The 15,924-nt window shown below is 43.6% G+C and overlaps 1 protein-coding gene across 1 annotated transcript in view; it reads left to right on the forward strand.

The window, feature by feature from the left end:
• The window catches only part of ddhd1b (DDHD domain containing 1b), a 43,287-nt gene extending 28,211 nt beyond the window's left edge, over window positions 1–15,076 (forward strand). Inside the window, exons 6-13 of the mRNA XM_068342921.1 lie at window positions 2,473–2,579; window positions 4,643–4,899; window positions 5,644–5,719; window positions 6,373–6,522; window positions 9,083–9,147; window positions 10,558–10,736; window positions 12,371–12,628; window positions 14,671–15,076. Coding sequence (XP_068199022.1) covers window positions 2,473–2,579; window positions 4,643–4,899; window positions 5,644–5,719; window positions 6,373–6,522; window positions 9,083–9,147; window positions 10,558–10,736; window positions 12,371–12,628; window positions 14,671–14,858 — 1,280 coding nt within the window. The 3' untranslated portion in view covers window positions 14,859–15,076. The remainder of the gene's footprint in view (window positions 1–2,472; window positions 2,580–4,642; window positions 4,900–5,643; window positions 5,720–6,372; window positions 6,523–9,082; window positions 9,148–10,557; window positions 10,737–12,370; window positions 12,629–14,670) is intronic.
• The last annotated feature ends 848 nt before the right edge of the window (window positions 15,077–15,924 follow it).

The following is a 15,924-nucleotide window of genomic DNA, read 5'->3' on the forward strand; positions in this document are numbered from 1 at the left end:
GCATGGCTTCACCTTGGCAAGGGCTACTCTGATGTCATGTTCACAGCAAAGTCTGTTTCTTTTCTTTTTTTTTATATCCAACATCCTCGAAAAGGATTGCTCTCAAAGATATGTCAAATGGTATAAAAAACCAGTGTGTTACTCTCTGTGTGTTACTGTCAAATGGTATAAAAAAACTCCAGGGCTTTCTTGGCGATAACTGGATACTTTTCCATGTGTTGACACCAAAACGTTGAGAGCGTTGATGTTCTGAAGAGTTGCTGTTGAACCTGGCTCTGCTGAATTTCAATGATTTCGTCGAGGTATTCATCATTGACTTCTGCTGTCTCAACATCAAATGTGAACAGCTGTCTCACCCATGCCGGATATGAGTCTCGTGCAGAGAAGTATCCGTCGAGAGACTTTGCAGGCTCATCTAAGTGTGTGGCAATTGCGTGGCAATTGCAGTTCCATGGGTACAGAAATGTCACCAATTCCAGACACATCTTCAATCTTACCTACACAGTTGTCAAGAAAGGGAAAGTTTGCAAAGTTATTGTTCTCTGTTCGTTGTTTCCATAATAGTAGCTTTTTCTGAAAAGCCTTCAGGTGTTCTTCTTCCTCCATGATGTTGACTCCACCCCCCTGCATCTGCTGATTAAGGTGATTGAGAGCTGCAAATATATCAGCCATGTAGCTAAAATGAGAATGAACTCAAATTTTTTGAAGCAATCTACATGACAATGTTGGTGCTCTTCCAAAAACAAGGCTAATTCCACAAGCAAGGCAAAAACACGAGTCAGCACCTGTCCCCGGGATAACCACCGAACATTAGAATGGTACAGAAGTACCTCGAATTCAGCGCCCATTTCTTTACACAGCTCACTGAAGATACGATGCCTCACAGCACTATTTCGCACATAGTTCACACATTCCACTACAGTTTTTAATACTTCTACCATTTTTGGAGGCAAGGTTTTTGTTGCCAACGCATACCTGTGCAGAATGCAATGCGTAACAATGATTTGTGGTGCATTGGCTTAGATTAGCGACGTCTGTGGTCTCATCAAGTTGAAGGCTGAATTTTGCTGGGCTTGAAATCAGATCTGCGACTACTGTACTTGAGCCAAGATGTCTTTACTCATGTCCTCTACTCTGTCACTGATGGTGTCATTTGAAAGAGGAACTTTGGATAATTTACCTTCGGCCGCTGTTCCGAGTATCAGATTTGCCATCTTTAACGCAGCTGGTTTTACAAGTGTTTCACCAAGAGTGTGTGGCTTGTCCCGCTTTGCGATCATGTACGCAACTTCGTATGATGCTGTGAAGATTGGTTTGTTAATGGGTACAAATCTAAGAGCAGACAGAGTGGCCTTATCATCGAATCTAGCTCTCTTCACTTGAATTCAGCAGGAGTTGTGTTCTTATATTTCTCATTTCCATGCAACTTCTCGAAGTGTTCCTTTAGCTTTGCCGGTGCGAGGCTCGAGTTACTCAATTTAGCATTGCATATCATACAGATAGGACGCTGACTGCCATCACGTTCCGTGATACATGATAATCCATATTATACATATTCGTCAGACCGCTTTATTTTTTTGCTTGACATATTTAGTATGGATTAAATTTTAATCACTGACATGTGAAGAAAGTAATTACACGTAATAATCACTCCTGAGTGCACTAAATTCCTCGCAGCACTGATTGGCCAAGCAATGTCACGTGATCACCTGCAGCTAATAATGGCCAAGTGGGGCATGTCAGACATGTATAGACATGATGAGTCGGTGTGTCTTTACCTCCGTGGCAGAGGCTCCACCGAACCCCTGAGACCAACCCACCGAACCCAGGTTAAGAACTACTGGTCTAGAGACAGTGTCACTGAGGAAAAGACAGGAGACAGAGCTGGAGGTAGCAGAGATGAAGATGCTGAGGTTCTCTCTGGGAGTGACCAGGATGGATAGGATCAGGAATGAGTACATCAGAGGGACAGCACATGTTAGAGGTTCTGGAGATAAAGTCAGAGAGGCCAGACTGAGATGGTTTGGACATGTCCAGAGGAGAGATAGTGAATATATTGGTAGAAGGATGCTGAGTTTTGAACTGCCAGGCAGGAGACCTAGAGGAAGACCAAAGAGGAGGTTTATGGATGTAGTGAAAGAGGACATAAAGGTAGTTGGTGTGAGAGAAGAGGATGAGAAGACAGGGTTAGATGGAGGACACTGATTGGCTGTGGAGACCCCTGAAGGGAGAAGCCTGAAGGAGGAGAAGAGTTCTGAACTCACCATAAGATCAGACAGCTGAGACAACGGGTCAGTGCTGCTGTGGCTCCATCCACCGCAGAGGAGGACCTACCTACCTACCTACCTACCTACCTACCTACCTACCTACCTACCTACCTACCTACCTACCTACCTACCTACCTGTTACAATAATGAAGGCTGTGTGTCTTTTATTTTATTTTATCTATCATATTTTTGTCTGGTCCTGCAGACACAGTGGACTCCATCACCCCTGATAAGGTGCGTGGTCTCAGAGACCTTCTGAACAGCAGTGCCATGGACATCATGTATTACACCAGCCCTCTGTACAGAGACGAGGTGGGACTGGAACCAATACCCTACATGAATCCCATTTAGCATGTTCAGCCTAATTGTGTCTCCTCAGAGCTTTATTGTGAAGGCAATGTGGGGGGTGGGGGGGTTCATTCATTCATTTAAACACCCCCCCAACAGACACAACCACCTGTGTTTCATCCACTGTCCCTTCATGACGCTGTGTTACTGTTTGTGTGTTACTGTCTGTGTGTTACCGTCTGTGTGTTACTGTGTCTGTGTTACTGTGTCTGTGTTACTGTCTGTGTGTTACCGTCTGCTGTGTTACTGTCTGTGTGTTACTGTGCTGTGTTACTGTCTGTGTGTTACTGTCTGTGTGTTACTGTCTGTGTGTTACTGTCTGCTGTGTTACTTCCTGTGTGTTACTGTCTGTGTGTTACTGTCTGCTGTGTTACTTCCTGTGTGTTACTGCCTGTGTGTTACTGTCTTTGTGTTACTGCCTGTGTGTTACTGTCTGTGTGTTACTGTCTGCTGTGTTACTGTCTGCTGTGTTACTTCCTGTGTGTTACTGCCTGTGTGTTACTGTCTGTGTGTTACTGTCTGCTGTGTTACTGCCTGTGTGTTACTGTCTGTGTGTTACTGTCTGTGTGTTACTGTCTGCTGTGTTACTTCCTGTGTGTTACTGCCTGTGTGTTACTGTCTGTGTGTTACTGTCTGCTGTGTTACTGCCTGTGTGTTACTGTCTGCTGTGTTACTGCCTGTGTGTTACTGCCTGTGTGTTACTGTCTGCTGTGTTACTTCCTGTGTGTTACTGCCTGTGTGTTACTGTCTGCTGTGTTACCGTTTGCTGTGTTACTGTCTCTGTGTTACCGTCTGCTGTGTTACTGTCTGTGTGTTACTGTCTGTGTGTTACTGTCTGTGTGTTACTGTCTGTGTGTTACTGTCTGCTGTGTTACTGCCTGTGTGTTACTGCCTGTGTGTTACTGTCTGCTGTGTTACTTCCTGTGTGTTACTGCCTGTGTGTTACTGTCTGCTGTGTTACCGTTTGCTGTGTTACTGTCTCTGTGTTACCGTCTGCTGTGTTACTGTCTGTGTGTTACTGTCTGTGTGTTACTGTCTGTGTGTTACTGTCTGTGTGTTACTGTCTGCTGTGTTACTGCCTGTGTGTTACTGCCTGTGTGTTACTGTCTGCTGTGTTACTTCCTGTGTGTTACTGCCTGTGTGTTACTGTCTGCTGTGTTACCGTTTGCTGTGTTACTGTCTCTGTGTTACCGTCTGCTGTGTTACTGTCTGTGTGTTACTGTCTGTGTGTTACTGTCTGTGTGTTACTGTCTGTGTGTTACTGTCTGCTGTGTTACCGTTTGCTGTGTTACTGTCTCTGTGTTACCGTATGCTGTGTTACTGTCTGTGTGTTACTGTCTGTGTGTTACTGTCTGTGTGTTACTGTCTGCTGTGTTACTGTCTGTGTGTTACTGTCTCTGTGTTACCGTCTGCTGTGTTACTGTCTGCTGTGTTACTGCCTGTGTGTTAATTTTTAATTTTTTTAAATTTTATATACTGGTTTGATCCCCGAAGGGAAATTAAGACAGCACACTCTAGCTACTGATTACAAACGCATGCATACATGTGAGTACAGGCCCCTGTATCACACACACACACACACACACAAGGGGGCCTGTAGGCATGCAGGGGAGGTAGAGTGGCAGGCAGTTCCTTCTTGGTGCGCCTCAAATGAGCAATTTTTTTTGTAAAGGGGACGGCACCTTGCTCAAGGGTGCCTCGGCAGTGCACACTGCCTGTGTGTTACTGCCTGTGTGTTACTGTCTGTGTGTTACTGCCTGTGTGTTACTACCTGTGTGTTACTGCCTGTGTGTTACTGTCTGTGTGTTACTGCCTGTGTGTTACTACCTGTGTGTTACTGCCTGTGTGTTACTGCCTGTGTGTTACTGCCTGTGTGTTACTGTCTCTGTGTTACTGTCTGTGTGTTACTGTCTGCTGTGTTACTGCCTGTGTGTTACTGCCTGTGTGTTACTGTATGCTGTGTTACTACCTGTGGGTTACTGTCTGCTCTGTTACTGCCTGTTGGGTTACCGTCCGTGTCTCCACAGATCACCAGGGGTCTGACACTGGAGCTCAACCGTCTGTACTCACTGTTCTGCTCACGGAACCCAGACTTTGAGAAGAACGGGAAGGTTTCCATTGTCTCCCACTCGCTGGGCTGCGTCATCACCTTCGACATCATGACAGGCTGGGATCCTGTTCGCTTCCATCACCAAGAAGCACCAGACCCAGAGGAGTCCAGGATGCTCTGGCCAAATGAAGAGGAGCGCCACCTACAGGAGCAGCTGAGACTCACCTGCCTCAGGTGCTGAGTTCTTCTGTTGTGTTGTACAAGTAGTCACCTCATAGTAGCAGTGCTTTATTAAACTTTCTACCATGTACTTTGGTCTAGTGTTTAGTTCGTAACGAGAAAGAAGGGAGTCATTTGAGTGAAGGTGTACACTAGGTGGTAGCACTAGTCAAGAAGCCAGTTTTCATTGTTTAGGGGACATCATCATCATCATCATCCTCATCATCATCATCATCATCATCATCATCATCATTTTCATCATCATCATCATCATCATCATCATCATCACCCCTGTTAAAATAATATGAGACTCAGTAATAACTGACAGACTGCAGTAACGTCTCTGCTTTAGCTGTCATTCTCACAAATGGGTCATAGATAGAAAGATACATGTATATATACTTTACCTATCCCCAGAGAACCTTCTGCTCTTAAACAAACAGTACATACATACATTCCACATGTCATCACAACAACGAAGAAACATAGAAATATACTACAAGGAACATATTTAAAAGAAAATGTAAAAAGTCCTGATTCACGAGACAATAAATCAGACAATGAAACATATGGATTCATGTGACATTAAACATGCTGTGGTATAACTATTTTAAGATTGGTAAGACTTCATGTTGTTGAACGTAATCATTCCTAGTGATGCGTATATATAATTGGGACTCAGTTTTTTGGGTTGGGGAACATCCTCAGTCTGCTGGAACTGACTGGAAGAAGCTGCTGTAATGGTTCTGTTGATCATAGGTTGAGGGACCTGGAGGATCAGTTCCAGGGTTTGCAGACATCGTCCTGTGTCGCAGTGCCAGCCTTAAGATTCAAGGTACAGTTGGTAGATATTTCACTGTTCTATTAGCAAGCAGCTTGCGTGTGTGTGTGTGTGTGTGTGTGTGTGTGTGTGTGTGTGTGTGTGTGTGTGTGTGTGTGTGTGTGTGTGTGTGTGTGAGTGTGTGTGTGTGTGTGTGTGTGTGTGTGTGTGTGTGTGTGGTTTTCTTGTGGTAATAGCTGTACAATTACACGGCCAAAACCGAGTAGCTAAGTCCAACTAATAGACTAGAATGACATTAATTATCTGTTCTGTGCTGCAAGATAATGTTTTGTCAACAAATCTTAAAATGTGGTGCTAGCCTGGAAGTGAGTGAGCTAAAATAACAATAATGTAGTAATAATGTAAGATATTAAGCTTGTTTCCAGATGTGAGACTGGTGCATCTGGTGTCGTCAGTTCATCACAAGTTTACACACAGTTTCACATCCACATGTAGTCATGTTAGAGCCACTAATGCACTTCCTACGCATGCTTTGGGTGTGAGGAACATTATTATCACACGTTTAATGTTCTACGGGTGTGGGGGGTGTAACTTTACAGCTTCATGTCTCCTTGTCCCTTCTGCCTGCCAGCAGTGAAAGCCTTGTGGGTTTTCCATGTGGAAATGGCTCTATTGGATCAGGGAACATTCACTCTCTCATGTCGTAGGTAGAGAACTTCTTCTGCATGGGTTCTCCTCTGGCTGTTTTTCTGGCATTACGGGGTATCCGACCCGGAAACAACGGTGTCCAGGACCACATCCTCCCCACCTCTATCTGCAAACGTCTCTTCAATATCTTCCATCCTACAGACCCTGTGGTGAGCTGTGGTTCCAGCAGACGAGTGTCTTCAGTTTAAACTGTAATCAGGGTGCAGTGTTCAGATCAGCCTGTTGTGTTTATACACTAATCCCTCGATCCTCACGGTTCATGTGTTCAGGGACCAACCGCAAAAATGAAATTCAGCGATATAGTGATGATCTATTTATCTTAATATTTACGGTAATTTAAATGTTTCTGAACCCCCCCATACTGATATTAAACCACCTTCTATCTGTATTACCTTTAAAACACTCTGATAGACTGTTGAAAGCACTTTTGTGTCTCATGGAATTCCGAGACTCAGAACGTAGTGCACTTCAGGGTGCCGTCAGCCAGTAGAATGAGAGTACAATATCATGTGACCACCAACTAAAAATCCATGATGTAGTGAAGCCGCGTGTCTTGAAGCGTGAATAAGCGAGGGATTACTGTACCATGTATAACGATCAACCAGATTTTTCAAAGATTTGCCTGTGCTGTAATATGTGGACGATAAGCTGCTACTTTTTTCACACGCTTTGAAACCTGCGGCTTTAACGACGATGCATAGAGGCCTCCAGGCGCTCTAGCAAGAGTGCAAGAGCAAGATTACTGCAAGGCCTTTCTTGTTGGGATCCACAGCAAAAACATCCAGAAGCTTCAACACAGTCAAAATGGTGCTGCGCGATTCCTAAAGAAAGTGTAAAAAATTTGACCACATCTCATCCGTTCCAAAATCACTCCACTGGCTTCCTGTCTCTGTCAGGATGGAGTATAAAATCTCTCTTCTGACACATCTGTAACTGCTCAAGTTAACTGAAGGAGCTCATCGCCCCTCAGCCCCTCACAAGCCCCCTCTGCTCAGGTCAAGCAGAGACGGAGCATTCTGCCACACCCTGCTCACCTCAGAGCGCCACAGACACTGGATGTTTTTAAAAAGGACTTAAAACATTTTCTTTCTTGTCTTAACTATGTTTGTTTAACATTCTTAATCATATATCTTATTTTATCTTATTTTTATTGCGTAGCACTTTGATATTATTTCCACAATACAAAGTGCAAACATTATTATTATTATTATTATTAAGACAGACAGGTGGAAGAAATAATGCAGACACTACCCTCTAGAGAAGTATGTTAGAGCGGTGCAGGACATGTATGAGGACTGTAAGACAGTGGTGAGGTGTGTGTAGGTGTGACAGAGGAGTTCAAGGTGGAGGTGGGACTGCATCAGGGATCAGCTCTGAGCACCTTCTTGTTGCTATGGTGATGGACAGGCTGACAGACGAGGTTAGACAGGAATCTCCATGGACTATGATGTTTGCAAATGACATTGTGATCTGTAGTGAGAGCAGGGAACAGGTGGAGGAGAAGCTAGTTAGGTGGAGGTTTGTCCTGGAAAGGAGAGGAATGAAGGTTAGCCGCAGTAAGACAGAGTACATGTGTGTGAATGAGAGGGACCCAAGTGGAAGAGTGAGGTTAGAGGGAGAAGAGATCAAGAAGGTGGAGGATTTGAAGTACTTAGGGTCAACAGTCCAGAGCAATGGAGAGTGTGGAAAAGAGGTGAAGAAGCGTGTCCAGGCAGGATGGAACGGGTGGAGGAAAGTGTCAGGTGTGATGTGTGATAGAAGAGTTTCAGCTAAAATGAAAGGAAAGGTGTACAAAACTGTGGTGAGACCAGCGATGTTGTTTGGTCTAGAGACAGTGTCCCTGAGGAAAAGACAGGAGACAGAGCTGGAGGTAGCAGAGATGAAGATGCTGAGGTTCTCTCTGGGAGTGACCAGGATGGATAGGATCAGGAATGAGTCCATCAGAGGGACAGCACATGTTAGAGGTTCTGGAGATAAAGTCAGAGAGGCCAGACTGAGATGGTTTGAACATGTCCAGAGGAGAGATAGTGAATATATTGGTAGAAGGATGCTGAGTTCTGAACTGCCAGGCAGGAGGCCTAGAGGAAGACCAAAGAGGAGGTTTATGGATGTAGTGAAAGAGGACATGAAGGTAGTTGGTGTGAGAGAAGAGGATGCAGAAGACAGGGTTAGATGGAGGACACTGATTGGCTGTGGCGACCCCTGAAGGGAAAAACCCCAAGGAGAAGAAGAAGACCCTAGTTAGATTTGGTTTTGAACAGACATTTTTCACATCATTCACACCGATTATCTTGGAAAACACACAAAGACAATGAATCTTGCTGTTGAAGTAGGAACCAGGGCTGCTGCCCTAAGCTTGGTATCAATGATGGATGGTGAGAGGTCGGAGACGGCTACGTTTTTCTTACTGCTGTGTTATGGACACTGCCTGGAAAAAAGCAGTAATTAATAATTTTAAAAATCTTTTTAGTGAATATCTCATTTCAAAACATGTCGACACCTGTGACTTACAGGCAGGTGCTGCCTATATATGTACAACGTTTTTTCTTTCAAATTTTAGATGGTGCAGCTGATGTTCAGGTGTGCTCAATAGTTTGGATTTTACGGTTCTGTCTCCATTAAATAATGAAAGTGAATCAACTGATAATAACAAAACATTCCAAGCATTCATTTAATTTTGAAATGGTTCTTTGTGCTTCATTGTTTCAGGCTTACAGACTGGAGCCTCTCATTTTAAAGCATTACAATAACATCACACCTGTTCAGATTCACTGGTAAGACAAACATGCTTTCATTTGATCAGTAACATGTTCCTATAATGAATGTGTGATGAATTCTCATGTGGAAATACTGAAACGAGTGATGCTGTGATTTGTAACTAAAGGAAAATGTGGTGATTCTCTGGCCTGCTCTGAAATGCTGAATGCTAGTTTAGACTTTGTATACAGTATATTAAAATTACATAATTGCTTTTCACAAACAATATACAGGTATATGTTTTCAATACTCCACATTTAGGCACCACTTTAATTTAGTTTATGTTGAGCTATAGAAGGATCACACTCCTCAGCCTCCCGGGGAAAGTCTGTTCCAGGGTACTGGAGAGGATGATTAGACCGATAGTCCAACCGGATTCAGGAGGTACAATGTGGTTTTCGTCCGGGTCGTGGAACACTGGACCAGCTCTACACTCTGCATCGAGTGCTCGAGGGTTCATGGGAGTTTGCCCAACCAGTCCACATGTATTTTGTGGAGAAGGCCTCTAATTGCTTCCCTCATGGTGGGGCGATTGCTCCAAGTGTACATAGTTGATGGTCAGTTACTATGAGCAATTGGTTAACTGTACGTTTAGAAAATTTTCCAGCAGTGAATCAGAGTATATTCCTGTTAGGACAGGGCTCTGCCAGGCCTGTCCTTTTCCGCTGATCCTGTTCGTGATGTTTATGGACAGGATTGTGCAGCAGAGTCACAAGGTACTGGATTTCTGCTCGGTGGTCTCAATATCCCATCTCTGGTCTTCTCAGATGTTGTTGACCTGGTCGTTTCATCAAAGTGACCTCCAGTTCACACTGGATTGGTTTGCAGCATTGTGAAGCAGCTGTGATGATGATCAGACTTGGAGTAGAGCCAGTGCTCCTCTGCATCAAGAGGGTTAGGGTTAAAATTGTCACTGTTCGGCGTGGCAGTGCTGTTGTGTGGCAGGGAGAGGCCAAGCCTGTGGGTGGAGCCACGGCTCCACACCTGTTGGTCTTCTCCATACCTGAGACTCATCCACACACCCGTTACTGATCGTCACACCTGAACTTGTTGGAGCTAATGACCACACGGCTTTTTAAGCCTTGCTCAATGAGAGCTCAGTGCTGGTTTGTTTCTTTTAGTTAGTTTTCCTGGAGTCTGTGTGTGGAGTAGTTTTTTCTGATTTCTAACCTGTTGGTTCTGTTCTGTTCTGGCCTTGTTCTGCCTGAGTTTTTGTTCTGATTAAACTATGGATAACAGACATGCCTTTGGTGTCGTGCATTTGGGTCCATACCCCGACCGGTGTGATAAAAATGCTAATAGATATCACATGACATCTTATGTGTTCTGTGAGGTCATTCTGTGGCCAATGAGATGAACTACAGCTGAATGTAGACGAGGTACGGCACGACGCAGTGACCTGCGGTTGATGTGGATGTGATGTGCAGGTATAACACCAGCAGCCCAACACCTTACGATCAGATCCCGCCCACGCTGCTCAACTTGCCAAAGGAAGCCACGTCTGTCTCCGACTCCGAGAGCCTCCCCAGCCCTTGCACGTCACCACCCCAGGTCCGACGGCACTACGGAGAGTCCATCACCAGCCTGGGCAAGGCTAGCATCATGGGTGAGAAAGTAGTTCATGGCTGTGTAGATAGAAGCTGCAGTAAAACGGGTGGACTCCACACAGTCTGACCTGAGAGCAAGAGCTGTTCACACAGCCCTCAGTGGCTGGTTAGCATCATCTAGACAAATCAGTGGAGCGCTACATGTCATGACCCTACTTTTTCATTAATGCAGTAGACCTTGACTGGACCCTAAATTGATGGTAAATGTTTTTTCAACCATAGACTTAACAATTCATTTAACCTGCACAAAAACTAAAAAATCCTTAATGGTGTTCAACACGGTATCTTCACAGGGCAAAAAAACTCAGTAAACAACTTAACATTTGGATAAATTAAAGACGGCTATGACTGTCTCGCCTTGTGCTAAAGCCACAACGAGCAGCATGTTAGCCTTCAGTGGAATAAATAACAAAAAAAGAGTCGGCAAATGCGACTGCTATGTGCATACCTGCCCTCAATTTTCTAACACTGAACTCAACATGTACTGGTAGTCCTCAACGTATGAACACAGTTGGTTCTGAGGGATTGTTCATAAACTGTATTGTTCATAAGTATCAAATTTCAATCTATAATCACCATTTCAGGTCATGTAAGTTACTGCCATTACTACCCTAACTACGAAGGAACTACTAGAAGACTTACCAGAAACATAACAGGACATAAAACCAATACATAATGAAATAAAATACAGGTAAAGGTTGTTTGGAGTGAGTTGTTCTTGATTATACGTCAGTTTAAAAAAAAAATCCATTTAAAAATAAGTTTATATCATTGTCCGCCAAAATATTGGTCTCTTAAAATCACTGGAAATTCATTAAAAGCATATAATATGTTTACAATAAATAAAAATAAAGACATATTTAATTAAAATATGTATGGAAAGTTTCAATATCTGCTGTTAAGAGTCACTAGTGATTAACGTGATCGTTTTGATTTCAGATTAGTTTACGGTAAACTGTTGCTCCTTATAATTTAATCCTTGAGGAGAACAAAAAGAGGGAGAGATTTGATTTTTAACATCATTTATTCATAAAAGTCAAATTACAAACTAATCACGTTGACACAAAAACCAAAGAGATTCATGTAAAGAGGATTTTCAATAGTACTTTTCTGAACAAAGAAACATCTAACCTTTCAACATTTATCAAATAAAAAAAACTGACAAAATTAAGAAAAAAACAATTATCCGTTTTCCTCTATCATCTCTTCTACAATCATGTCTTTTACTTTTTACCTTAGTTCTTTCAGAGAGAGAGAGGTTTGGAATTTGGGCTTCAGGAAGAATGATGCCAGAGAGATCGCATCACTTTAGATAAATTTTGTCTGTATTATCGCTGATACTGTTGGACTTCTACTTAACCCATGTATGCTATGAATTGACAAATAAATATTTATACTAATGTCCTTTGTCCTATCTTAAGAAAACCTCTCTCCACCACCACATCTCTGGTGATGCCAGAACTAACTATTCTTCAAGTGGGTGAGAGTCGAGAAAGAGTAAAATGCTGCTCAAAGGTAGCACCCAGCAGGCTTCAGTACTTTTATGATGGAATAGCCCGATACGCCCCACAGGATATAAAATGTATGAATGTTTTGATCAATGACATTAATGATTTTTTTCCCTGTCCTTCAGGGGCTGCAAGTCTTGGAAAGGGAATCGGGGGCATACTGTTTTCACGGTTTGCCCGTTCTAGTAGCCAGGTGGGTGGCGTGGAGGAGCCACTGGATTCTGAGGGCGGGGCCTCGGAAGTGGAAAATGTGTCATTGGGTCAGGAAGAAGCAGGAGTCACAGATAGTGAGGAGAAGAGCAAACAAACAGATGGGGAAGACAAGCAGGAAGTAGAGTCTGCCATATCCCAGTGCGCCCCAGCTGTCATGGACATTACCTCACGTAAGTACAACACCCACATTTTGAGTATTTACTTGTACCTGGATAGCAGAAAGGTAAAATCTCCAAGACCTATAAATTCACGTTTCCTGTCGGAGGTTTTTGATGACATTCCCTTGACATTCCATAAAGTACTCATCAGTCTTAGAGAATGCCTCTTACTAGAGCTGGAAAGATCACCATGGTAACTGATGCTTTCCACCCAGCATACAGAGAAGGCCGTGTTCAAGTTTTAAATCCAGACAGTGAGGAAGAGTGTCGTCCATTCAAGCTGCTAATGAAGAGTCTCTGCTAATGGGACACAGAAACAAACCAGCTCAGCTGTACACTCACAGAAGACCAAAGGCAGGTGTGAAACGTTGGTCCTACAGGCAGAACGTTTCCACAGCAGCTGGTGAAACTGTTTTCTGTGCCATGATACAAACATGTAATCTATAAACTAGGAAATAATGAAGGCATGTATAGCCCACATTATTGTGTTGTTCCTTTGCTGTCAATGTCTGTTCTACACTACTGACACACTGGAGCTTCTACGTTTATTATTATCAACGAGAGTATTTTAAAAAGTAAGATTAATTTCACATTTAATTTACTTGAAAACTAAAATCTATGTATTTCTATGTACGCTTCATTAAGGGAAATACAAAATAGTTTTTGAATACACTACGCCCTCGCGCATTTGCGCATCAACATTCGCAACTTCATCTCATCGTGGATTTTTGATAGGCAGTCACATGATACCGTATGCGCATTCTATTGGCTGACAGCATCCAGAAGTGCGCTACATTCCGTGTTTCTCGGACATTCGTGAGACACAAAAGTGCTTTAAACAGTCTTATCAGTGTGGGGAAAAGGTATCAGAAGGTGGTTTAATATCAGTATGGGGAGGGGTCAGGAATGCTTAAATTACCGTAAATAATAAGATGAATAGTTTGTCATTCTATCGTGGAATTCATTAATCGCATGTGGTTCCTGGAACGCATTAACCACGTGGAACGAGGGCGCACTGTATAATGTTTCAATGTTTAAACCCCTGGTCTAAAACCATTTAGACGAGGTTGATCAGACTGTGGTGTGTGTTCAGATGGCATTTTCTTGTCCCCTTCTCTCCAGAGCCGTCTTGAGGCTGTCTCACCTGCTTCGGTGATGTTCTTGATGGCTCTGCTCCTTGCTGTTCCTATGATCCCAGTAAACTGAGAGCTTTGTGGAGTCAGTGGTCCACAAATCCCCTGTAGTCTACTTCAGTGGGCTGCGCCTCGCCTTCCAGCCCTGCTGCCGACAATTGATGACCAGCTGTTCATATTTGGTCTTCTTCCTTTCCTTGGCCTCACCCAAGTGGTTCTCCCATGGTACCGTCAGTTCCATGATAAATGTTCTTGGTGTGTCCTGAGACAAGAAGTATATCTGGCCTCAGGGTGGTGCTGACAATGTACTGCGAGAATCTCAACTGCTTCTCCTGGTCCACTTTGTGCTGCCAATCCGCTGCTGTTGCCAAGATGTGTACCAGTATGTGTACCAATGTTCCCCTTGCTGAGCACAATGGGCAATTCGGGGTCTCAACTTTCCCCCCAGGTATACAGGTTCGCCGGGCTAGGCAGGACATCGTACACTGACAGGATCAGGGAGTTGATACGGTGTGGTTCAGCCCGCCAGAGGTCTGTCCACCTCTGGCTCCACCGCCTGCTCCCACCTAGTCCAGGCCCCTTGTTGCCTTAACCAGGGCGCTCTGCTAGATCTTCCTTCTTCTACTGCAGCCCTCACTTCCTCCTGAATCCGCCTGATTCTCCTTCTGCCGAGATTTAGGGAACAGACCCAAAGAAACCTGTAAATAAACCTGTGTTCAGTTCTTCGTCTTTGCATCTGTGTCCTGGCATTCTGTTAACAGGTTTTCCATGACACTGTTGACACGCATGTAACAGAACTATTAAGCTGATTTTGAACTTTGAGAAGTTGCTCCAGCTGTGACTCCACAGGGGCTCAGAACTCTTACTGGATCCCCTGACATTCCAGCAGAGACTGATGTTGTGTTATTTTCTCTGTTCCAGTGGAGCTGGAGAGACGTATCGACTTTGAGCTGAGGGAAGGCCTGGTGGAGAGCCGCTACTGGTCAGCAGTCACCTCCCATACAGCCTACTGGTGCTCATATGACGTGGCTCTCTTCCTCCTCACCTTCATGTACAGACCTCAAGATGCTCCTGAACCTGCCGAAGACAAATCAGACCTTGCGACATGAGTACTAATTGACACATGAAGACTGAAGACAGTCTTGTGGTTGGGAATTCAGTTAGGTGCACTGCCAGATTCTTAGAACTTTCATTAAAAGTGACATACAGTCAATAAAAAACGTGACTTTTTTCAGTTCTAATGAACATTCCTGCAATCAGCACAATTAAAACGTGTCAATGTGAAACGATAAACTGCTTTCAGTACACACCTCATCAATAATCTTATTTGTCAGGGATATCAATATGCATGATGGCCTGTCTCCTTCAAGGACAAAGGCTCACATGGATTTGAAAAAAACTTGAGAAATCGACCTTGTGTATTCCAAGATTGACACCTTTATCTTAAACTTTAAAAATTGAGCAATAAGAGAAGTTATTTTTCTTGACCTTCCATTCCATCTTATTTTCACATATGTGGATGTGACCTTTGGCCCAGATCCATGTTGTTCTTACACCTCAGAGAGGAGGACCTCTGAATCTGATGACCGGCCAGCTGTCGCTGGGGGTTAGAACACTTTACAGCTATTTATAAGTTGGAATGGTCGTCCACTAAAAAACTTCTGGTTTGAATGTCAGCGTGTCCAAGTGTCATTTAGTCGGATACAGAACCCTAATGTGAATTAGCAGATGGCTACGCCATGAATGTGTGTGAGTGAGGAACCCTTGGTGTGTATAGCACTTTGAGTGTTCAAATTATTGATCTATTCACCATTCGACTCGTTACTCTAATTCATTGGAAAACAAGGCTGCTCTCCATGTGCTGCTGAAAATGTAGCCATGCCCCCTTTACTGTTTGATTCAGTTCCCGTCTTTGTGATGATAAATTTGTTCAATGAAGTCTTTTTCAGATCTAAGACATCAAATTAATCCTTGAGATTAATGCTTGTATTTTCAGAGATACTGTAAAAGTAGGCTAAAGTTATTTTTGAAGTAGATGGATGGACAGAAATACCACTACAAACAGAAGTAGATGACCACAATAAACACTTGACTTATAACTTAGCATTGATACCATTTCTGATGTACAGTGTGCCTTCACGTTTTCGCGCATCAACGCTCGCGACTTCACCTTTT

Source organism: Antennarius striatus, chromosome 19 (genome assembly GCF_040054535.1).
Source record: "Antennarius striatus isolate MH-2024 chromosome 19, ASM4005453v1, whole genome shotgun sequence".
Taxonomy (NCBI): domain Eukaryota; kingdom Metazoa; phylum Chordata; class Actinopteri; order Lophiiformes; family Antennariidae; genus Antennarius; species Antennarius striatus.